We start from the raw sequence: 24,290 nt of genomic DNA, 5'->3' as shown, positions 1-24,290 counted from the left end.
GGAATCGAACCTGGGCCCTTCAGTCTGCAGGCCGACGCTCTATCCACTGAGCCAAACCAGGTAGGGCTAGGTTGACATTTTGTGGGTCTGTTTACCAACCTCTCCTCTTTGACTTCTTGTCTGATTCTCCTTCCGCTGAAAGACGGAGCTGCACTTCACAGGCTGAGGGCTAATGGTCTTTCAAGGGAGCTGCAGAATCCAGGGCTCTGACAGTCATGGGGTGGTTCTGACAAACCACGGGCTCTAGGAGTGCCGTGAGCTTGCTTTCTTTCCCTCTTTCTTTCTTTTTTTAATTGATTTTAGAGATAGAGGAAGTGAAAGGGTGGGAGAGAGAAACATATCTATTGATTGTCTCCTGCATGCCCCCTACTGGGGATTGAGCCCACAACGTAGGCATGTGCCCTGACTGGGAATCGAACCAGCAACCTTTTGGTGCACTGGACACACCCAGCCGAGCCACACCAGCTGGGCCACACCAGCTGGGCAGTGAGCTTTCTGCTTCCCCTTCCCAGCCCTCTGCCTGACTGGTCTCCCTTCCTGTCCCTACGATCATCTCTGACTGAGCCTGGGAGGCACACTGAGTCTCCAGCGGATCATGTTACTTGAGGAGATGGGTAGAACTGGCTTACAGCAGGCTAGCCTAACTGAACGTATTAAAGAGCCTCTGGCAGAGCTGCTGTGCTTGCCCTTTCCAGTCCCCTTCTCTAAAGCGTGCGGGCTCCTGTGCTGGCTTTGTGGGGACACTTCAGGCTCAGAGGCAGATTTCACCCCAGTGCTGCTTCTCAGCTCAGTAGTCGTGTGACCTTGTTCAAGCCATTTCATCTCCTTTAGTCTCACTTACAAAATGGCAAAAGTCTGACTAGACAATCTCCATAGTCTACTAACACTGATTTTTCAGTTCAGCAACTATTTCTGGAGTCTTTACTGTGTGCCTAGCACTGTGCTACGCTCCTGGGATACATTAGTAAGCCAAACGACGCTTCTTGTGGCGCTGTTATAGTGGGAAGATAGAGCACATGTAAAAAGTAAGTGAATTATATAGTCGTTTGGAAAATAGTAGGTGCTGGGTGGTGGTGGGGCATAGAGCAGGCTCCGGGGGGCAGGAGCTCCAGAGCTGGGGGCACGTCTTTAAGAAAGTGAGGAGTCCCTTTCCCTGCTGATAGCTCTCGCAAACATGGTGAATGTTCCTAAAACCCGCCAAACTTTCTGTAAGAAGTGTGGCAAGCATCAACCCCACAAAGTAACACAGTACAAGAAGGGCAAGGGTTCTCTATGCACAGGGAAAGCGGCATTATGACAGGAAGCAGAGTGGCTATGGTGAGCAGACTAAGCCGATTTTCCAAAAAAAGGCTAAAACTACAAAGAAGATTGTGCTGAGGCTTGAGTGCGTTGAGCCTACCTGCAGATGTAAGAGAATACTGGCTGTTAAGAGATGTAAGCATTTTGAATTGGGAGAAGATAAGAGAAAGGGTCAAGTGATTCAGTTCTAAGCTTCATATTTTGTTTGATTATATGACAAAATCATGGTATGTTCACTTAAAAAAAAAAAAAAAAGTGGGGAGTTATCCTTGAAGACATGTGGAAAGAGCATCACAGGCAGAGACAGCAGCCAGGGCAAAGTAGGAATGTGCTTGACATAATTGAAGAACGGCCGACCAGTGTGGCCAGAGCAGATTCAGATGGTGCTAAAGTCTGAGAGGTAACAGGGGTCCGCCACCTCGCACCTGTGACTGGGAAGCCATTGGAGCTGTGAGAGACTCGAGTGGGTGGAGGGAGGTGGGAGAGCAAGGAAGGGTCCAGACAGGGAAGTCAGTTCCCAAAGCCATGCAGTGGGGGCGTGGCCCATGGTGGTGGCCATGGAAGTTGTGGAAAGGCGTCATTCTCAGTCTGTTTTGACAGTGGAGCAAACAGGATTTCTTTTATTTTTTTATTTTTTTATTTTTTAAATTGATTCTCCACAGAGAGGAAGGGAGAGAGACAGAGAGCCAGAACATCGATGAGAGAGAAACATCGATCAGCTGCCTTCCGCACATCTCCCACCGGGGATATGCCCGCAACCCAGGCACATGCCCTTGACCGAATCGAACCCGGGACCCCTCAGTCCGCAGGCCGACGCTCTATCCACTGAGCCAAACCGGTTTCGGCAGGATTTCTTTTAAAAAGTCAAGGAAGACTCCATGGTTTTCTAACCTAAGCTACTAAAAGGACTGAGGAAGGAGCCATCGCTCGGGACAGGGACGACTGTGTGGAGCAGTTTTGTCATAGACTGTTGGGGGCACAGATGGACAGGAGATGTTTTTAGGCATCAAACTGGAGATTTGCGTAGCAGCTGCACATATGAAGCTGGTGTTTGATAAGAGGTCTGGGCTGGTTGGAGTTGAGACTAGATGAGATCAGACAGGGAAGGCATATTCTCTGAAAACAGCCCTCTGACCTTCAGCCAGGCCCTGAATCCTCCTGGGCCTTACCTTCCCTCACAGTCATATGGCAGCAATCACCCAACCAGTCCAGGGATGGAGGGAAAACCTGACTGAGCCCATTCTGAGGTTGGAGCACCACGAAATTATTTCGGATTATTATAGACAGCATAAGTACCCCACTTCTAATGGTTTCCATTTAAAGCAATGGAGCTTCAGTCTCATCACATAGACCTACTCATGGGTTATTTTGAGAATTAGATGAGTTAATACTTGTCAGTAGGTTAGGATAGTTTCGGTTACTATTCATTCATCTCTTTTAAATAGGTTTCTTTGAGTCAAGTCCTAAGGTATTATCTTGCTCTCTCACTGTCTTTCCTCTGACCTCTTTGTCAGCCCAACCCCTCCTTTAGTTCTAGGTGGACACAATCGGAAGCGCCTCTTCCTCCATAATAACTTCAGAGGCTGAAACAGGTACCAGGCAGGAGGCTGGATTTGCACATTCCCCCTCCCCCGTTAGCTAGAAGGACATCGTTGTTAAAACTGTGGATGGAGTCCCTCAGGAGAGTGAGAGCCCTCCTCTCCTGAGCCCACACTGGCTCTAGAGCTGAGGCCCAGAGTCACACCCGACCTTTTCACCATCCTCCTCCCTCCTCCCCACACTCCCTTCCTCCCAGCCTGCACCGGCGGAGGAGCCGCTGCCCTTGCAGTCTGAGTCATCTGTTCTTTCTTTTGTTCCAGGTTCAAATACGAGGAAGACAGGAGGTGAGTGAGTCTAGTGTAGTTTCAAGGTGGGAAGGAATGGGGTTGAGCTGCTGTGTGTTTCCATCCCTGCCAATCATAGGAGAGTCCCCAGCATTGTAGGGTCACCGCCTGTCCCAGGAGTCTGTGTCACCACCACGCAGCCAGCTCATGAGGTCCAGGCCCCTAATGCTCAGGATCGCTGCCTGGGATGGGTGTCTGCTTCTCAGTGTGAAGATGCTGAGCTGCCATCGCGCACAGTATTCCCGTACCTTGCATCCCTTCACCCAAATTAGCCCTGGTCTCCCTCCCACTTTTTTCTCCTAACCTACCTAGAGAAGTAAGGGTGATAGGACGGCCTGTGAAAGCAGCACCTACAGAAGGGAGCTGAGCTACAGCATGCTTTCTCTCTTGGCACATACTATGATTATTTTTTTGCAGTCTGGATACAGATCTTTGTTTCTCAGCAGCCAGTGTTAAAATGAGCCTGCATGCTCTGAGCATGCACACTTCATAAGGGAGAAGGGATGGGGTTAGAAGTCTCTTTAAGAGGAAGGAAGACCAGGGCAGCAGCATTTGCTGCACTGAACCCACAAAGTGGATAATCTACCAAATTGAGAACCAAATCCATTTTTAAACACAGAGCTCTGGACAGTTTTATCTGTGGCAACTGAAAGCTACTTGACAGCTCCTTTCCGTCTTTTCCCTTTGTACTTGGCTGAGGGAGGGTGGCGAGGACAGTCTGCCTTAGAAGAGGCCAGTTGGCGTTTCTCCCCCTCCCTATGCCACTCCTCCCCCAAGTAAGTGCCTGAGGACATGAACTGGGGCCTCCCCTGGCCCCCCAGGCCTTCCCACGGCTGGTTTGCTTCCATTGTAGGGAACCGGCATGTCCTTCCACTGACCACTATCCCTGTGTTAGGAAGAATTCTGCTCAGGAAAAGCACAATTTCTCCTGGGAGTCATGGCAGCTAAGACTTCTAGCCAGCTTCTGCCTGCTGCCCTGTTTGAATATTTCAGGCCTCCCTCTGACTGCCCTGGCCCCTACCTACCGCTTTACCACCCTACTGGGTGGTGGTGAGGAACCAAAGCAGCATTCTTACCCTTCCCTGTGCTGGCAGAGACATGACTGAGCTCTCTGAGACAGCACCCCACTCCTGTCTTTCAGCGCCCCCATGGACTTTGCCCTCAACACCTACATGAGCCATGCTGGGATCCGGCTTCGAGAGGCACGGTCTTCCAGCACGGCTGAGAAGGCCCCGTTGGCTGCTCCTGACAAGGACAAGTGGCTGCCCTTCTTCCCGAAGACCAAGAAGGTAACAGAGCTCCCCTCGAAGGTGTCTTCTCTTGACACAGTTCTCTGCACTGAGGCAGATGGGAAAGCCCTTTTGAAGGATCTAGCTCAGTGGTCAGCAAACTGCGGCTTGCGAGCCACGTGTGGCTCTTTGGCCCCTTGAGTGTGGCTCTTCCACAAAATACCAAATTCTGCACATGGGCCACGAAGTTTCAATCGCACTGTACGTGCACGCCCACACGTGGTATTTTGTGGAAGAGCCACACTCAAGGGGCCAAAGAGCCGCATGTGGCTCGGGAGCCGCAGTTTGCCGACCACTGATCTAGCTCATCCCACCACCTGTGGCCGTGGTGAAAATTCTCACACTAGAGCAGCTCTCTCCCTTCCTCCAAACCTCGTCAGGGAACAAGCATGACCCTGCTCTCCAGTTTCTCACTTAGGGCCAGTCTTCAGAGCAGCGGCAGAGTGATTAGTGCCCAGATCTGGGCATTGGGATCTTCTCCAAACCCCCATGTCTCTTTTCTCAGCAGAGCAGCAATCCCAAGAAAGAAAAGGATGCCTTGGAAGACAAAAAGCGAAACCCCATCCTCAAATACATCGGGAAGCCCAAAAGCTCGTCCCAGAGTAGTGAGTATTTGGGGGACCTCAGCCCCCTCATAGACCAGAATGATGGCAGGGCATCCAGGGTTTCTGAGAGCCACAGGCCAAACTGTGAGGTACAGCTTCCCCTTGGTGCTACTGCGCTCTCCCCTGGCCATACACTGCAGGCTCTCCGAGGAGCAGGTACTGCACCAGAGCCACTCGTGGCTGCTGGACAGCCCTACGGGGGAACAGTGCCCCTGGCGTGCTGCTCTGTTCACACCGAGTGCCGCCTTCACCTTCATCTGTACTCCTGAGGGCCTGTGTGTTGGGAACAATTATGGGCCCTTGATGGGGAATTGAGTTACTATTAAGCAGAACTAGTTGGAAAGAGGGCAGGTTTGGGGCCCAGAGCTTCCCCTAATGCCATCAGTAACCCAACTCAATTGGTCCTGTCGTTGATTTCTTCCCCATTGTGTCGTTTGTCTGGAAATTGCTGCTGGCCCTTGCAGTATTTCCTAAGACCACCAGTGCTAGTCCTGGAAATCTGTGAAGGGCCATGGTGTGGGACTGCTACCTTTGCTGAAATTGCTGCTGGGGGAGGGGGAGGGGACTCCTAGATCAGCCCTGATTTTTGCCACAGCTTCCATTTTCCAGCTTGATGTAATTTTTATTTTAATTTGACTTTTCATGGTTTACTTTTGTTTTTGTTTGTTTGTTTTTTAGCATTTCATATTCCCTTGTCCCCTGTGGAAGGTAAAAGGACCATTTTCTTTGTATTTTTCTTTGCATTAGCATTGAGTTTCCATTTCCCAAATCCCATCTTTCCTTCCCTTTTCTTTCTTCATCCTCTCCTCCTGTCCTGCCCGTCTTCCCTCCCTTTCCTTACACCACATCTCTTCTACGTTCCTGCTTGTTGCTAAAGCTGCTCTGTGACACAAGACATTGCCCAGGAGGCTCCCAACTCACGCCTGCCTGTTGCAGGGTTGAAAGGGGCCAGGACATTCCTCCTCACAGCTGCCCCACATCTGAGGCCTTCCTCTTTCACTCTGTCACCTTTCCATGGATGAGGTGCCAACTGTCCAGGATTTTACAGAAATGAGGGAAACCCTTGCACCTTGAAATGTCCTGCACAAGTTCCTCAGATTTTTATTTTTAAGCAAAATAATAACAAAAATCCTCATTTCTGAAGGTTATGGGTTTTTGTGGGTTTTTTAAAATAAATAATGGGTCTCCAGCAGTTTTAGGGGGTAGTTCTAATTTATATCACCTACTTTGCTTAACCCCTTTAGTATAGTACCTCCATCTTTTTTACTCTTAATTTTGTCAGCACTGTATAACTACAACAGTTAAAAAAGAATGACCCTGCCATAGCTGGTTTGGCTCGGTGGATAGAGCATTGGGCTGTGGACTGAAGGGTCCCAGGTTCGATTCTGGTCAAGGGCACATGCCTGGGTAGCGGGCTCGATTCCCAGTAGGGGGCGTGTAGGAGGCAGCCGATCGGTGATTCTTTCATCATTGCTGTTTCTATCTCTCTCTCCCTCTTTCTCTCTGAAATCAATAAAAAAATGTATATCTTAAAAAGAAAAGAGTGACCCTAATATCTACCCTAATATGTAGAGTACCTATTATTCATCTTCTAAAATGTGTATTAAAACATATATACATAATACACATTAACCCAAAGAAGCTAGAACTTAGACAAGTTCATTTCCCATCAGTGAGGGAATATTTAAGTGATTAATATTTATAGGTTCTGTAATAAATGTATGGAGGAAGATAGCAGTAGGATGCAATCAAGAAATTCTGTTGCTAGAATTCATTCTATGTAAAAGTGGCAATTAAAAATAATGATCTACAAACTATAAAATTTTTTAAATTGAATGCCTAGATTCATTATGCTGTTTTAAACAACAAAAATAATTATTGAAAAGGTGATTAGAAAACAATATAAAAAAAAACAAAAGAATGGCCTTGAAACCCAGGCCCTTAGGTTTAACACGTACTTCATCCCATCTGCCCTGCCCAAGGAAGGCGTGAGGCAAGCCTCAGGCTTACAGAGACTGAGCACCTTGCCCAAGCCGCGTGCTTTGTATCCACCTGAGAGGGGACGGGAACGCCCAGGGTGGAGTTGCTGATCTGGGGCAGGATCAGGATGCTGGGTGTTCACCATCTCTTTGAGTCAGATCTTTCCATTATGATATTATGGTTTGGTTTGTGTTCTCAAATTCTCAGGACACCAGACATATCTAAAGACCACATACCCACCAAAACTAGAAAAATCTCAATATTGAGTTTTGCCACTTAGGATGATCAACTCTTACCCGTTTATTAGTGAGAATATCTGATTGTTAGTAACACAGTATACTTTAGTTTTATTGTCATTCAGATAATGGAGAAGGAGAACAAAGGCTACTAGTGAAACCTTGCTTTTTTATTTATATTTTTATTGATTTCTAAGAGGAAGGGAGAGGGATAGAGAGATAAAACATCAATGATGAGAGAGAATCATTGATCGACTGCCTCCTGCACGTCCCACACGGGATCAAGACCACAACTCAGGCATGTGGTCTGACCAGGAATAGGACTGTGGCCTCCTGGTTCATAGGTTGATGCTGGCTCTGATGATCCACAGCCAGCTGGGCAAACTTTGCTCTTTTTAAAAATATGTTACTTCCCACCAACTTTCCCCTGTACTCTGGGTTTTTCAGTTAGACACGATCTCAGGGCCACACCTATTTCTTGTCACAGCTGGGACATAACTATATCCCAAGAACAGAAGGCATTTTCCAAGTGGCCCATGGGAGAAGGAACAGTGGACTCAGCCGGGCTCATCCTCACCCAGCCAGGGCAGCTCGGGCTGTGGCTGCACAGCCGACCTGGCTCCTGCCGTGGCCCCAGGCCCAGATGCACATTCAGCCTGGGACAGGCAGGCCTGGCCCTGAGCTCAGAAATGGGGCTGATGGTCATCCCCTGCTCCTGTCATACACACAGCCACCTGCTGGACAGTTTTAGAAAAATATTACTCTAGTTGCCTGCCTAGAGGATATGAAGTTGTGCGCTTTGAGGAGACCAACTAAATGTTTTTTATCTGTTTCCTGTAGCTTGGAAATTTTCTTATGAAACTGGAATTTCGATACATAGGGAGATTTGTAAGTTTGTACATGTAGATACAGAATCTGAAGCTTGGGCGGGACACCAGTCAGTTGGTTAGGATCAGGGCCTGCCCCCTGGGGTATCTGTTCCCCGCCCCCCAGTCCCACTTATCCTTCCTTTGGTCTCAGGCAGAGCAGCATTTCTGGCCCAACTCCAGTTCTGATATCACTGAACTTGGAGCTGAGCTGGTTGACTTTAAAGATGAGAGCCACTGAGCCCTGGGCCAGAAATGTCTTCTTCAGGTCTCTGCATGGTACCATACGTGCCTTTTCACTCTCTTATGTGCCCTGTCTGCTTCTTTGAACAAGAATAGCTGTCTTTTGTCTTAGCTTTGAAAAGGGGCTGGAATGTAAATGCCAGAAATGACATCTCTCCTTTGTTCCTCCTAAGACCCCCCTCACTGGTAATAAAGGGTTTGATTCTATAATGACGGAGACCAGGGATGGGGGCGTGGAGAGCAGAAAGAACAGGAAGGGAAAGTCAAAGAAGAACAGAAATCATGAACTCTAAAAGTAATATAAATTTGAAAAGTGCTTGATATAATTTGGTCCCATGGCCAGATGGCATGTAGATATGTTTTTGGGTCCTCCTAGGTATTTTTTAAACCTATTTGTGGATCGTGAGAAAAACCTAGTCTTCTGTTTTCAAGCAGAAGAATCATTGTGATAAAGAATGTGAGAGTCAAAAGAAATATCCATAGAATATGTACTTCTAAACCCTCTCATTTTGCAGATAAGAAAGAGCAAACCCAGAAAGGTAGAGGGACTGCCCAGGCCCCCCTCGTGTCCGCAGAAGAGCCAGGACTAGACTGTGCCTCCTGTTCTCAGCCCCACACTGTTCTCATCCATGCTTGCTCATTGCTCTGTCTTCTGGGTTAGAGGGGAGCGAGAGTCCTGGAACATCATCCTTATACAGAAAGCAGAGTGCCCTCCATTATCTTTCTGCTTCTAGTTAAACCAGGCAACGTGAGGAACATCATTCAGCACTTTGAGAACAACCAGCAGTATGATGCCCCAGAGCCTGGGATGCAGCGACTCTCGACAGGAAGCTTTCCAGAGGACCTGCTAGAGAGCGACAGGTAGCAGAGGCCGGATGGGAGCTGCCCAAGGAGGGGCACATGGGCAGGGTTTGGAGGTAGCTTAATTCCAGCTGCTTTAGCCCCTGCACAAGACTGTGAGACTCTCCCTCCCTCAACCTTCCCATCTGTGTATCTTCAGAGGAAGACGTAATAGGTGTTGGCACTCAGGCCAGCAGGAGAGAGAGCAGGGTCCCAACCTTCCAGCCCAGGCACCACAGGCCTTTAAAATTTCCTTTGGATTCAACCCTGACTTCTCAGCAGCCTTCGTCCCAAGAATGAGCTAGATTATATTATGAAGCAGCTAATCAGGAAACCCTAAGTGACAAGGCTAGAGGAAACTGAAGGGGAAGGAGGGACTTGTTCTGGACTGTGGCATGACTCTACAGTCAGTGCCTAAATGAAATTTGCCTGTAGTTGGAAATGTCCTTGCAAATTTCTTAAGTCACCCTTGAGGTATAGTAGGGTGGTCTTATGTATACGAGAATAATGAATAACGCTTGTGTGCACTCAAGTCTGAGCCACTGGACTGGACTAAATAAAGCAGGCACAAAGGCAACCCAATAAGTAGCAACCTTCATAGACAAACCATTTACCACTGAAATACATAATGATCAAACCATATGTGAGACATTCCTTCTTGTGTGCAAAGTTACTCGTTTTTATTAAGTTTAATACATGTTAAATGATTTTGCCAAATGAGAATTAACAAAGATTTAGGGAAGATAAAAGTTAGATTTGTACTGGGATGAGGTTGAGTTCTCATATTACTGAGTAAATTAAATATACAAATTATGTTAATTGCTGGGGTAGGCATAGTCATATAGATGATCAAATACACAATTGTAAGATATATCAATATTTTGATAGAATATTTGAGGCCAGTTGCAAATTTGTATTCTGGAAGTTGCTGGGTGTATTTTCCCTAAGATGTTCACTAGGATCCTAGATTTACAGAAGCCTTTGCATTTGGTGACTAAGCTCACTGGCAACCTGAGAAGTAGTGTCAGCACAGTTGGTCAGAGGTTGTCATCGATACTTAGAAGGTCTGAGAAGCCCCTGATTCTAGAAGGCAGTACCAGAGGTGGGTTATGTGCCTCACTTCTTGGTGGGAGTGCTATTCACTTATGGGCACTGAAGGAAGTTGCTTAGCTCTGCAGTCCCAGTAACCTCACTGAAGTTTGTCATGCTCAAGTGACCCATGGGGGGCACTGTGAAAGTGTTCTGAGTTAGTCTGGGTTGGAATTGTTCTAATAGATTTCAGGGGTGAGTTCAGTAAGGGACCAGTGAGCAGTGTGGTTTCTAACCTTGCGGACAAACCCTCAAGATGCTGAGGGTGGGGGCCCCATGTAGATCCTCTGGCAGAATGGTGACACTTGATGAATGGAGACGAAGCCATTAGGCTCCCTCTGTGTAGCAGCGTGCTGTGCTCTTCAGAACTCTCCAAACTCTTCAGGCCTCCTGTGGTCCTGGATGCATGGCAGGATGTGGGGTTAGTAATGTCAACAAAGCAGCAGCCCAGCAGGGTAGTGGAGGGAGGCGACATCCTGGGAAGCAAGGGCCCAGGGATGCTGGCTGCCTCAGGCAGATGTGCTGCAGGACCCGAAAGGGCAACACCCACTTGTCAGCGGCTCATCCAGCCCAGAGATGCTCAGTGGCCAAGCCTGGCAGGCGGGGAAGCAGGTTCCTGACGTCAGTAAGTGAGCTTCCCAGCTGTTCTGCTTCCAAGAAAGGAAATGGAAGCTTGGGAAGGACCCTATGAAGTGAAGAATGGAAGAAATCTGCATTGAATGGAGGGCAGTGCTCTATCAGCAGATAGAATGTCTGGCAGGCAGTGTAGAACATGCTAGAATGAGTGTGTGAAGACACTTCCTCGTAGACAATCTTGTGAAAGGAAGGGTCCACAATGGGAGCTGACTGTTCCATAGCAGAGGGAAGATGCCCGGCCACAGGACAGCCGGGGGGTGGCACTGGCCATGGGGCAGCGGAGGGTGGCCAGGGTGGGGCCTGGTAGTTTAATTGGTGTCCACGGCTTTCCTGACGGGGCCTGGTTTCCTTGGCATGAGGACACACTGCAAGTCTGATATTGTTAGTTCCAGATTTCACTTTCCTGGTAGGATAGCTTTCTGATCCGTCCTGAGCAAGACGAGAGGCTCTGTCCTTCCCCGGCCGGGAGGGGAGAACTTCGTAGAGCAGCAGAAGCATTTATCGTGGGAAAGTGTCTTTCCTCTAGGAATGTTAGTGTTCGGGTGAATCGTGGTGTTTGGGCCTTTTGTGGGGATGGGGTGGAGAATCTGCACCCCGAGGCGTCCTTGAGATGGGGCAGCAGATGAAGCTGGCCAGGACATGGAATCCCAAGGTCTCTCGCCCTTTTCCCCAGCTCGCGCTCAGAGATTCGCTTGGGCCGCTCTGAGAGCCTGAAGGGCCGAGAGGAGCTGAAGCGCTCTCGCAAGACGGAGAATGTGCCCCGCTCTCGCAGTGACGTTGACATGGATGCAGCTGCGGAGGCTGCTCGCCTCCACCAGTCAGCCTCGTCATCTGCCTCCAGCCTCTCCACCAGGTGGGCAGGGCTCTGTGGCTCAGCCCGCTGATAGAGCAGGGGCAGGAGCCGCGGGTTCTGAGAGTTAACGTTCTCTCCACAGGTCTCTTGAGAACCCTACTCCTCCCTTCACCCCCAAAATGGGTCGCAGGTGAGTGATGGGCACAGTAGCACTTCTCTTAGGTGTCTGAGTTCCAGCATGTTCCACTGTTCCTCTCCCCCGAGTGGCTGGTTAGGTGTGCATCTCCTCCATGGCCTGCTGCTTTCCAGTGGGCACCGGGCAAGCAGGAGGGGGAGGGACAAACCCCAAGTGTGAGTTTTTCCTCCAAATAAAGCTAAGCTGCTCATTTTCTCCCAGGAGCATTGAGTCCCCCAGCCTGGGGTTCTGCACAGATGTCCTCCTCCCCCACCTCCTAGAGGATGACCTGGGCCAGCTGTCCGACCTGGAGCTCGAGCCAGACACCCAAAACTGGCAGCACACAGTGGGCAAGGATGTGGTGGCAGGGCTAACCCAGAGGGAGATTGACCGGCAGGAGGTCATCAACGGTGAGAACGTGCTCCTCTTCACCCCGTCCCTACTCACCCTGTTTCCACTCTCACTCGTGTGGGAATCGGTGGTGGGGAGTCAACAGGGTGGGGCCCTGGGGCAGGTCCAGGTCCTTGTTGATCCTAAGGAATAACTCGGTTCTGACCTTGGGTGAGAGAAAGTCCATGTACAATTTGAAAACAGTACTCAGTTCCCCCAAAATAAAGTGGTTTGGACGGTAGTGACTGGATACTTGCTGACACGTTTTCTCCCCGTCTTTTTCCTCCCGTCACAACCGCCGCTCAGAGTTGTTTGTGACGGAGGCTTCCCATCTGCGCACACTCCGGGTCCTGGACCTGATCTTCTACCAGCGAATGAAGAAGGAGAACCTGATGCCCCGGGAGGAGCTGGCCCGGCTCTTCCCCAACCTCCCTGAACTCATAGAGATCCACAGTGAGGAGCTGTTTCCCCCCTTCTCCCTCGCCCCCCCCCCCCCGCCTCCTCCCTCCACACCCCTCTCGCTAGCCTTCAGGCTTCTGTTCCACTTTTACCCACATGCTGGGACCTGTCTGGGTAGCAAGTCCTGGCAATCCTCTTGTACCACCTGAAGCCAGCATTCCAGTTCCCCCCAGAGCATCCTGGTTTCCAGACCTTTCTCCACAGCACTGCTGTCACACCCTCTGCAGCCACCCAGGCCTTGCTGTTTCTTCTCCCTTGCCCAGATTCCTGGTGTGAAGCCATGAAGAAGCTCCGGGAGGAGGGCCCCATCATCAAAGAAATCAGTGACCTCATGCTGGCTCGGGTATAGCTGCAAACTTCTGCTTGGAGGAGAGGGGGGTCATTACCAAGGCTTGAGGCTGTGGCAGAGGAGGAGCTGGGGAGGGACCAGTCCCAGGTAGGGATGTGATGATGCTTGCCCATGTCCACTCTGCCTCTCAGTTTGATGGTCCTGCCCGAGAGGAACTCCAGCAAGTGGCCGCCCAGTTCTGCTCGTACCAGTCCATAGCCCTGGAGCTGATCAAGACCAAGCAGCGGAAGGAGAGCCGATTCCAGCTCTTCATGCAGGTGCGTTCTTGGCCCTCCTTCCGCCTTCTCTCATCGCCACTAAAATTTAGCCAGGTCAGTCATATCTCAATAAAGACGGGCAGGGCCAGATCTCTTGAACTTGCTCCTGGGCCCCAGCTCCAAGCACCCCTGGCCCTTCTCTCTACCGGGGAGGATAATGCGAACTCCCTGCACCCATCTGCACCCTCCCTCACGCCACCTCTCCCAAAACACTGACATATATCTCCTCTCAAGGCAGAGGCTGCTGTTTGCTGGATGGAACACTGGATAAGCAGTCATTAGGTCCGCTCACTCGTTTACTGTCTGTAAAGGGGGAGTAACACATGTTCTGCATGGCTCCTTCGACCATATCCCTCCCATAGGCTCCTGTCTCCCTGCCCCCACATGCCTTTCCTTAAATATTCAAGAAAAAAGCTGCCATTGCTGTTCTGACTTACACTCTGGAGTTGGGACCTATTTGGCATTTTCACACCCACCCAGGTCCTGAGCCCATAAACCAGCTCCTAACCCTGGGTTGACATCTTCCTGTCTGTGCCTCCTTTCGTCTAGGAGGCTGAGAGCCACCCTCAGTGCCGGCGGCTACAGCTGCGGGACCTCATCATCTCTGAGATGCAGCGGCTGACCAAGTACCCACTGCTGCTGGAGAGCATCATCAAGCACACGGAGGGTAGGGCTGGGTGGGGGGCAGCAACCCTCATTTCAGACCCCAGTCCTAGCACTGACTTGGTGACCTTAGAAAGTCCCTGGACCTTTCTGGTCTTCATCCTCGCCTTGTCATGAGCAGTCTCAAAGAAGATAATGATTGTCACTGTACTTGGGGAAAGTAAGGTGCACAGCAGTGGCAGGGGGTGAGGGCTACCTCTAGTCCGTGTGGGGCCTTTGTACAGCTCGGAGGACAGCATCTGAGTGGACACAGGCTGGTCCTTGGAGGGCACCTTGGCTCCACTAATGGTCATGGTTCCACACCAGGGGCCATGGCTGGATTTTAGTCCCCATTCCCCCCACCACCACCAACACACACACACACACACACACACACACACACACACACAGGATGCCTCTGCAGTGCACAAAAGACACAACCGTGTGTGGTAACTAGCGGAGTAGGGACCATGCTGAATAAGGGGGTCTAATCCGTTTTTCACTGTTCCTGGGGTCCTGAGCATCTTTCACCTCTCAAATTTGGGATATTGGAGTCAGGGTATACAGTGTGAGGAACCTCAGTGCAACTTAACAGCTAACCTAGAGGCCCAGTCACCGCACTCGCCCAGTCTCTGTTCCTGCCCCCACATCTGCAGAGCTGGTTGTGGGCGAGGCAAGAATTCCCAAGAGCTATCGGTGTCTTCAGAGCAATGATCTGAAATCCAATGGCCCTCAGTAAAGATAACGTTACACTTGAGGTCCTCAGATGAGGCAAGGGTGGCGAGTCTATACCCCTACCTGCGTGTCGGTAGGGTGTGAGTAGGCAGGTGGTGTCGGACTCCAGGCTTCTCGGGCAGGAGCGAGCTTCTAACTGTCTCCTCTGTGCTGACTGGTAGGTGGCACCTCTGAGCATGAGAAGCTCTGCCGGGCCCGGGATCAGTGCCGGGAAATTCTTAAGTACGTGAATGAAGCGGTGAAGCAGACAGAGAACCGGCACCGTTTGGAGGGCTATCAGAAACGGCTGGACACTACCTCCCTGGAGAGGGCCAGCAACCCCTTGGCAGCAGAATTCAAGGTAGGAGGCAGAGGGCAGCATGGTCACCCCTGCGCGCGCACACACTTCTGGGGCACCCTGGAGAGAACTCTGGTCAGTGCCTGAAGAGGGGGAGGCAGGAGACTTGGGCCTGTCGGGTAGGATGGTGTGGTGGGGCCCTGGAACACACATACCTCCAGTTACCATTGTCAGTCCATCTCTAGACAGACATGGGCAGACAGCTCCACCAATAAAGACTAGATGTTAGACTCGGTGGGAAGAGCAGGGGGTGGGAGTTCCAACGAGAGGTGAGGTGTAAAGGTCCTTTGGGAGGGAATAAAGCTGAGGGATGGGTAAGTGAAGCAGTGATCTTCTTAGGAAGGTGGATGGCATGTGGAATGGGGTGGACGAGAGACCTAAGCCAGAGCTGTCGGCATGGCCCCCAGTCCAGCACAAGGCCCGTGACTTCGTGGCGCCTGTTCACTTGTCTGTGTCCCTCGCAAGAGGGTAAGGGCAAGGACTATTTCCTGTCACCACTGATCCCGAGCACCCTAGCATGGTGTCTGGCACACAGTAGGTTCTCAAATACTTGTTGAATGGATGAGTGAATGAACAAATGGTTTCTCCTTAACAGAGCCTGGATCTTACAACCAGGAAGATGATCCATGAGGGGCCCCTGACGTGGAGGATCAGCAAGGATAAGACCCTGGGTATGGGGGGGGTGCTGGGGCCAGGGGAAGGCTGTGGGGGGCCGGGCTGCCCCAGCACCTCCCTCCCTGGAGCATGACTCCTGGAGCCTATGCTCTAAAGGGAGCTGGGATTCAGCTTAACTAGGAGAGTTCAGACTCCTTATGCACAGCCTGGGGGGTACGAAGAAGAAAGGGCCAGGCGTCCCAGAGCCCCTGGCGCCGTGTGTGTGGATGGTGGGGCAGGAGCTGGAAATGCCTCACGAGCACCACCCCCTCCCAGACCTCCACGTGCTGCTGCTGGAGGACCTGCTCGTGCTGCTGCTGAAACAGGACGAGAAGCTGCTGCTTAAGTGCCACAGCAAGACAGCCGTGGGCTCCTCCGACAGCAAGCAGACCTTCAGCCCCGTGCTCAAGCTCAACGCCGTTCTCGTCCGCTCCGTGGCCACAGGTGCTGTGAGGAGACGGCCCCGCTGGCCATGATCACGGTCACCGATGTGCAGTGAGCACTGGGTGGTGCAGGGCCAGTCTGGGGCCTACGGGAGTTATGGGTCCACCTGCGTTCCTTTCCTCCTGTCTTGACCCATCTAAGGAGGATGTGATCCCAAATGGGGTCGGATGATGGGTTGGATGGGGGACCAGGAGGGGCTGTGAGCACCCAGACGAGCTAAGGGTGTGGAGGCAGGATTGGGAAGAATAGGGTTGGGCAGAGAGGAGTAGGACAAGCCTTCCTGCTGCAAGAGGGGCAGGAAGAACCGAAGCCCCGCAGTAGAGTCGAGTCCAGGGGACAGACGTTTCTGTGAGAAGTGGCATGTGCACAGGGAAGGGCTCTGGCGGCCACACCCTCAGGCTCACTTTCCTCATCCCTGACGTGGGGGATCAAAGGCCTGGTGGGCATGAAAAGCTTTATAAACCCAAGCACCACACACGTCAGCCTCTGTTGTTAGGAAAGCAGGGGTGTAATGGGTGGCCATCAAAGGTGCCATTAGGGGTTCCAGAGTCGCCTCTGTCCCTTGTAAGTAGGTCCCAAGTGGTTCGGATGACCCAGGTCTGTCTTACGCTGCATCCTTCATCCACTCTGGCTCCCTGGCCCAGGCTGGAGTCGGGCCTCTGCTACCCCCAACACCATGCCTTCTCCTTGTTTCCTCACAGACAAGAGGGCCTTATTCATCATCTGCACCTCCGAGTTGGGCCCACCCCAGATCTATGAGCTGGTGGCATTGACGTCCTCAGACAAGAACACGTGAGAATTGGTTCAAGGGCCCCTTATCACTGCTGTCCCTTAGGGACCAGGATGGTGTGTATGAGGACAGTGAGGCCAGGGACAGGCCCCAGAGCAGTCGGAGGGCAGGCATTGGGCAAGGAAGTTGGAGATAGACAGACATCGAGACGCTTGTAGGACCCTCCCTGCCCTGTGAGCAGTGGGAGGGCGGGGAAGTTCCCAGCAGTCTCCCAGCCACTTTGCTCTCCTTTCCTTTCTCTGGCCCCATCCCCTTTCTGCTGGGGTTTGCTTCCCTTCCCAATGGAGTGTTTTAAAGTCACATGTTCTTCTTCGATATTTGCTTTCAGGGCCCTCATCCCCACCCCCTGACTAGGCAGCGCACAGTAGGAGACAGGTTGAGTCAGGCAGTTTCTCAGCTTCAGGTTTTCATCTGTAAATGTGGGTATTGAGGGTTTTCTTGAGAGAGAACAGATACAGGATGCTCAGCACAGAGGATAACAGAGGTTGGTGTTCAGTCATTGGAGCTGCAAGTAATAGAGCTGCACAGCAGCAGCCAGCAGGACTGTGTGGGGCGGTGGGGACCTGCGGGCCCAGGGTCCCGGAGCGGGCGTGGGAAAGGCTTCAGGGCTCTGGGCAGGGTTTCAGGTGAGATACTGTGTGCCTGGATCTGGCTCCCTCACCAGTCCTCTCTCCTGCCGAGCTACAGGTGGATGGAACTCCTAGAAGAGGCTGTGCGGAATGCCACCAGGCACCCGGGAGCTGCCCCGACCCCTGTCCTTCCTCCACCCCCAGGCCCTCAGGAGTCAGCCCACCAGAGCCCCAGGTCCAGCAGGTACTTAGCCCTCCAGGCCCCTTGCTTACCCACCCCACACCCCTTGTTTTCTGCTGTTCTTCAGCCTTCACCTCTGGGGATGGGCAGCCTCAGCAGACAGGTGGTAGCAGGCAGGCAGAGGGACGGTCCCACACTCTGCCCTCCCTCCCTGTGTGCTGTCCCCAACAGCCCCGCATGGCTGTAATGGAGACTGCACCTAAAGCGGGGCGGGAGGTAGAATCGGGACCGGGAGAGGCTTGGCCAGCATCCATCCTCCTCTCCGGGCTGCCAGTCAGACAGCAGGTGCTGAAACCGAGCACCTTCCTCCTTGATCCCTGCGCCCTCATTGCCCATTCTCACTCTGGAGGCCAGGGTGGAATTTCATGACCTCTGGGCTCCTGGGTGGCGGAGAGCCAGCATTCCGGCAGGTGATCGCTTGCTTGCCCGTTTCTTCCTTCAGGGTAGGACTGGATGACTCAGAAGTATTTCAGAGGGAACCAGAACCAGAGGTGCTCCCTGGAGGTAAGTCCCCTGGATGGTCTTTGTGGGAGACAACCCCAGTCCATTTTTTGCAGGCACAGGTAGGAAGGTGGTCAGGGGTAGGGTGGGGTGATGGGAGGGATCCATCAGGGGAATAGAGGGAGGAAGAAAGAGCCTGGACGAGGAAGGAAAACAGACAAGGGAGTGTAGACTAGCTCACCTGAACAGAGATTGTGGCCCTGGCTCACGGTGATAGGCACTGAGCAGTGGAGGAAGAGAGGGATATTTGGGGGTCCAGGACCCCCTGCTTCCCCCACCAGGGGTTACTAGTGGAGAACGAGATGCAGGCAGAAGCTGCGTATCAGGGAGTGCACTGTGAGGGGTCGTCAGGAGGAGTGGGAGCTCAAAGGGCTGAAGACAATTACTGGAATGAAATGGGCAGAGGCAAGAGGGCCCCAAACAGTTCTTATTGATAGTTTGTATGTGAATTAGTTTAGGGTCTTGAGTTTAGAGAGAAATCTCCCTGGGTAGGCAACCTGGCTGTGTCCCTTTCCTGTTTTTTCTGCTTAAAATGCTTTTCCTCCTAATGTCCACACCTCCTTCAAGTCTTACCTTTGCACCAATACGCCTTCTTTGACCCTCTGTTTAGTACTCCTGATCCTCCATACCCTGCTCTTGTTTTCCTTCTTTCCTATAGTACGTCTCACCTTCTGATTTATTTCCGTGATTTGCTTATTTTATTATTCCTCTGTGTCCCTGCACTTGAATTAGACAGAGACCTTTATTTACTGATGTATGCCAAGAGCCGGGACAGTGCCCAGCCATAGTGGGTGTTCAGTACACATTGTAGATGAATCACCCAATGTTCCCAGCCCCTTAAATCCAAAGCTAGGCATGGGATCAACCCCCACGTGCCTTCCCTCTGTCCCTGCCTTACACTGACCTTCCACCACCACAGGCACTGGGCCCCAACAGGGGGTCACAGGGAAGCACTCGGTCCTGCTGGAGGACCTCGAGCATGAGGGCAGCATGGAGGCCACGGAGCTGGGTGCCCTGCCTCACCCTTCCGCATCCCTGGATGGAGAGAGCAGGGGTGGCAGGACCAGAGACCCCATCGTCCTGCCCCTCCCAGGCCCTCTGTTCATGGAAGGACTTGCCGATGCCGCCCTAGAAGATGGTGAGTGCCTCGTGGGCCCTGCCATCGGCCCCATTCCCCAGTAGCATGAGCAGTGTGAACTGGCAGCTGTCTGCACCCTCCACCTGCCTGGAGGTTCTCCCTGGTTTGAGGCAGGATGATGCCGAGACACAGTTGTCACTCCCATTCCCCAGCCCTGCTAGCTGGCCAGAGCCCTCCAGCTCCACCGGGTGACTAAGGAGGCAGGTTCACCGAGTTGGCGGTGGGAGGGGAGTTAGCCACCCTCCTGCCACCTCTGCGCTCTTCCTGCTGCTGGCTGGGTCCTGTGCCAGGGAAGCCACCTCCCTGTTTCCCTCCAGTGGAGATCCTGCGGCACCTGATCCTGCGGGGCCGGCTGCCAAGTCACCCCAGGGAACCACAGGCTGCTGGGGAGCCCGAGGACGACCTGACACCTACACCTTCTGTCGTCAACATCACCTCTCACCCCTGGGACCCAGGCTCCCCTGGACGAGCTCCCACTGAGGGTGAAGGGGAGAACACCCAGCTCCCAGGGCCAGAGGGGGGCCAGCCAGAGCCGGAGGATGCGGCTCTCTGTTCTCTGGAACACCTGCCTCCAAGGACAAGAAATTCTGGGATCTGGGAGCCTCCTGAGCTAGACAGGAGTCCAGAGGAAGAGGCTTCAAGCACAGAGGCAGCAGGAAGTTACAAAGTTGTGAGAAAAGGTAAGATAAATTTGGGGCCTACTGGGGAGACAAACGCCCGATTTTGCTAGGGTAGAGGCGAGTCTTCCAAAGGCTGCTTCCTTCCCCACCTTCTTCTGGAAGCCACACGTGTGCAGGGCTCACCCTGGGTCCTAGGGGAAGGAGACGTGCTGATAGCATGCAGAGGGCAAAGGCTTTGCGGTCAGACAGCCAAGAGCCAAAGCCCCAGCTCCATCACTTCATGTCTGTGTGACGTTAGAGCAAACGTGGAACCAGCCCTGAACTTCCTTCTGTAACATGAGGACAATGCCTCGTACCTGGCACTGATCAGCCATCAGTAAGAGTCTCTGCTAGTGTCCCTCACTCGTCTGCCAGGCCTAAGGAAAAGGTGAGGCTCTTCTCAGAGCCTCAGGCTGCAGAGACAAGGACTCCTGCTTGCAGCCAGTCCCTTCAGATGGCAGAGATGAAGGCACTGGCTTGTGGGGGTGGAGAAGCGCTGAACTAGAGGTTGAGCTGAGAGAGGGGCCTTCGGACAAGTCGGGGAAGATGCTCGGAGAGTAAGGGGTGTGGGAGTGAAGGAGGTGGCAGGGAGGGCACCCAGCTGTAGATATGGTGGACGCTTTAAGACCAGCAAAGCTGAGCCTGCCAGGATGGTGCTCAGGATGGGTTTGGCCAGAGCAGTGAGCCCTGGCAGGGAGGGGTCAGCGGGAGAGGGAGGCCTGGTGGAGAGCAGGCCAGGGGGCCCCTGAGGAGTGGGATGGGATTCCCGTCAGTGCCAGTTCCTGATCCTCCCCTCGAGCTCAGCTCTGCCTCCCTTTCCAGGAGCATTTATTACTCATCTGCTCATGGTCTGCCCTCTCTCCTGGGTTTCTGGGAACTGACCTTCCTTCTCTCTCCTTTGGTGAATTGGTGGGAAAGTTCTCCGCAGCTCCCTGGGGAAGAGTCACGTGTGAGCTTGTGTTCACTGTGTTCTTCCCTTTTTCTTTCTCTCCACCCCCATTTCTTCCTCCTCTCCTTCCCTTCCCTTCCCTTCTCTCTTGGTTTCTGCTCTCCCTGGTGGTGGTGGTGGCGGTGGCGGTGCAGCTGAGGTGGCAGGCAGTAAGGCTGTCCCTGCTCTACCAGAGGGTGGCCAGTCAGAGGCTGAGCCACCTGAAGTGGAAGGCGGAGCAAAGGCTACGGGTAATGAACCCCTCCTGGGAGCCAGAGAGTGGGGCCCAGAGGGCAGAGCCGGGCCCTGGGCCACAGACAGGGACAGGCCTTGTGCCACCCCCTTGTCGAGAGCTGCCCAGGTGTCTTGCAGAGCAGGAGGGTGAGCCGCTGTGCTGTCATGTGGGTGGGAGGCCTGGCCCAGTGCCCAGTGTCCTTGCCCACACCAGCCACTACTCCAGTGTCACGGTGGACATAGGCTTACGTGCCCTCCACACCACAGTTCCTTGGCGTCCACCTATGCCTACTGCCCGGGCAGGGACCCTCTGCGTCCTTCCTCCGGCTGCCTGACCCCCAGTGATGAGTGGAGGCATCTCCCGGATTGTGAAGTAAATGGCCGACGGGCAGGGTCAAGGAGGCTTTTCACAAGTTCCTAAACCAGCCACCACCTCCTTACCCTTCCTTCTAGGAATGGGAGCCCTTCCCCATTTCCCAAATGAAACACAACCCTGCCACTCCTGCCTTAACTGTCACCCTGAGTGTCTTCCCCGGGGATGGGACACGCTAAGCATTGCCATCCAGAAGGCTCTGTGGAGGAGCAGCGCCCAGGCGCGCAGTAGGCAGCAGGAGGCGAGTGCTCTGAGCTCATCGTAGGACCATCTCCTTGGCCCAGTCAGGCAGCACGGCGAGCGCCAAGGGCGAGAGGGTGGCTTCCACTTGCTCTGCACTTGCCTCCTAATCTCTTCCTCTCGCCATGGGGACAGGGAACTGTTTCTATGTCAGCATGCCAGCAGGACCCCCCGACTCCAGCACCGACCTCTCTCAGCCCAACGGCCTCCCTGTCTGGCGGACCGAGCCACAGCTGCGGGGAGGCAATGGAGAGCCGAGGCGCCCCAGCTGCTCGCCCCCCAGCCTGGCCATCAAGGACATGGGCATAATCTTCCAAACCATTGAGCAACTCACCCTCAAGCTCAACAAGCTCAAGGTGAGGGGACTGGAGCTCAGGCCCTCAAGGCAGTAGGAGCAGCCTGTTTTCAGTGTGGGGGCGGGGGGGGTGTAGCTTGGACTGGTGGTGTGTCCATGGGAGCCCTAGCTCTTGGCCTGCCCAGGGCTCCCCTCGATGCACCCAGGGACCTTCTGAACCGGACCTTCCGCACTCTTCCAGGACATGGAGCTGGCCTACAGGGAGCTGCTCAGGTCCCTCGGGGGCGAGTCCTCTGGCGGCACCACGCCTGTGGGCAGTTTCCACACAGAAGCGGCGAAGTGGGCAGATTGCTCCCTGTCCCCTCCAGTGAAGGATCCCCCGCCCTCTGACTCCTGGGACAGCCACGAGCTGGGGCCCTGCCCCGAGGACAGTGAGTGAAGCTGATTTCCTCTTCGTACCCGCCCAGGGGAGGAAGCGTCCGCTAGTGAGGACACGCTGCCGTGCAGTGTGACGCAAAAGGGGTTCTGGGGGGGGGGGGGTCTCATTGCTCCCTGAGTACAGGTAATCCCCCCGTTCTTATGAGCTTGAGGACTTTCCGGGCAAAACATGAGAGGAGTCATCTCAGAGGCCAGTTCCTCAGTCATCACTGCATCCTCCACAGGCACCAGAAGCCCCCGGGAAGACAGCGTGGCAGACGCAGCCACACCCCCAGGACTGTAGCTGTGCACACCCCCGGTCCTCTGACCCCACTCCTCGCTCGGGATGGCCTAGGGCAGGGTGCAGGGTGGGGGTACCCAGCCTCCGCCCGTGGTAGATAGAGGCAGTTCCGGAGACGGATCTACCGGGGCAGACCCGCATGTTGCCTGGGAGTCCAGTTTCAGTGTCTTGCTCATCCTCAACCCGAGGATATTTTCCATTGATTTATTTTTTAAGAGAAAGTGGAAAAGTGGGTGGGGGAGAGAGACATCGAGTGGTTGCCTCTCACTGGCGCCCTGACCAGAGGCTGGGGATCAAACCTGCAACCCGGGTGGCCGAGACTCCAACACTAACCACTGAGCAGCACCGGCCAGGGCCAGTTTCAGGGTCTTTTCCCCTCCCTCAGGCCACCGGTCCTGTGCATGCTGACTGCATCTTTAAGGCCCCCTTGTCCCACGTATGCGCGTCCACTGGTGCGCGTGGGCACCTCCGGCATGCGGGGGGATGGGGAAGGCTCCTGTGTAAATGCACTTTCTTCCCCCTCCCTCCCCCAGGGTCCCCAGGCTCGGGGGCGCCTCCACCCCTCCTCCCCGTCACTTGGATGCCTATAAATATGTATGTATTGTACGTGCATCTTTGCTGTTGTAAATAACTTGGACCTTTCTGTTCCTGGCGAGCTGGAGGCAGCCACAGAGCCACTGCCAAGGGGAGAGGAGGTGCAGCTCCGGGGCCAGGGCCTGAAGGTTGAGCCAGTCCCTTGTGGGCCCACCTAGCGCGGGAGTCCGGTCTCCGCGGCTCAGGGCCAAGCTACACCCTCCCCACTGGACTTCCCGTCTTCAGGGGACTTCTTACCCCACCTGGGTCCACCCTTTCCCTGCAGAAAACCGGTGTATCAGGTACGGAGCTAAAAACTGGGTGGGCCCCAGAGTAGGGGGTTCAAATGCTGGAGTCCCTAAGTTCACCCAGGACCACCCCAGGAGCCACTGCAACATTGGCCCCTGTTACCATGTCCATGGCACTCCCCACTGACTCACAGAATATACACACTGTGCTAGGTGTATATATACATATATAAATATATATATAATATATAAAATACAGATATGGAAATGACTGTTCTGCTGTTAAAATAATGTATACTCTTATTTTCTTCCTTTCATGATTAAGATTTTTTTTTTAAGAAAAGTTAAATATTCTTCAACTGTTGTGGTGTGTGTGTGATTCTTGGAACTGCTATGATAAAAGGTATTGTGGTTGTTCCCCCTGCGGCTGGATAGAGGGACAGAAGGACGTCCCCCCTCACCCGACGTCCAGTCCCAGACCCAGCTCTTGCCATATTCTCTCCCAAGCTCCAAATGTGTGCTCACTGAAGTACAGTTGGGCAAACTAAGTTACACAGCCCCATGGCCACAACACAAAAAGAC

The 24,290-nt window shown here is 53.2% G+C and overlaps 1 protein-coding gene and 1 pseudogene across 2 annotated transcripts in view; both read left to right on the top strand.

Annotated features, from left to right (window-relative positions):
* ARHGEF11 (Rho guanine nucleotide exchange factor 11) overlaps nt 1–23,492 on the top strand; it is an 83,577-nt gene extending 60,085 nt beyond the window's left edge. Inside the window, exons 18-41 of the mRNA XM_081112351.1 lie at nt 3,159–3,182; nt 4,324–4,471; nt 4,977–5,076; nt 5,755–5,784; nt 9,136–9,262; nt 11,640–11,819; nt 11,902–11,949; nt 12,157–12,344; nt 12,631–12,777; nt 13,047–13,126; nt 13,264–13,389; nt 13,939–14,056; nt 14,928–15,106; nt 15,699–15,774; nt 16,034–16,201; nt 16,903–16,993; nt 17,679–17,804; nt 18,244–18,305; nt 19,222–19,440; nt 19,758–20,120; nt 21,183–21,278; nt 22,010–22,230; nt 22,411–22,600; nt 22,832–23,492. Coding sequence (XP_080968477.1) covers nt 3,159–3,182; nt 4,324–4,471; nt 4,977–5,076; nt 5,755–5,784; nt 9,136–9,262; nt 11,640–11,819; nt 11,902–11,949; nt 12,157–12,344; nt 12,631–12,777; nt 13,047–13,126; nt 13,264–13,389; nt 13,939–14,056; nt 14,928–15,106; nt 15,699–15,774; nt 16,034–16,201; nt 16,903–16,993; nt 17,679–17,804; nt 18,244–18,305; nt 19,222–19,440; nt 19,758–20,120; nt 21,183–21,278; nt 22,010–22,230; nt 22,411–22,600; nt 22,832–22,890 — 3,166 coding nt within the window. The 3' untranslated portion in view covers nt 22,891–23,492. The remainder of the gene's footprint in view (nt 1–3,158; nt 3,183–4,323; nt 4,472–4,976; nt 5,077–5,754; nt 5,785–9,135; nt 9,263–11,639; nt 11,820–11,901; nt 11,950–12,156; nt 12,345–12,630; nt 12,778–13,046; nt 13,127–13,263; nt 13,390–13,938; nt 14,057–14,927; nt 15,107–15,698; nt 15,775–16,033; nt 16,202–16,902; nt 16,994–17,678; nt 17,805–18,243; nt 18,306–19,221; nt 19,441–19,757; nt 20,121–21,182; nt 21,279–22,009; nt 22,231–22,410; nt 22,601–22,831) is intronic.
* On the top strand, nt 1,175–1,590 carry LOC308534063 (large ribosomal subunit protein eL42-like; annotated as a pseudogene). Its single transcript has one exon. The product of its transcript is annotated as a large ribosomal subunit protein eL42-like (transcript).
* Nucleotides 23,493–24,290: the final 798 nt, after the last annotated feature.

Source organism: Myotis nattereri, assembly GCF_964212035.1.
Source record: "Myotis nattereri genome assembly, chromosome: 18".
Taxonomy (NCBI): domain Eukaryota; kingdom Metazoa; phylum Chordata; class Mammalia; order Chiroptera; family Vespertilionidae; genus Myotis; species Myotis nattereri.
This window is presented reverse-complemented; position numbering and strand designations above follow the sequence as displayed.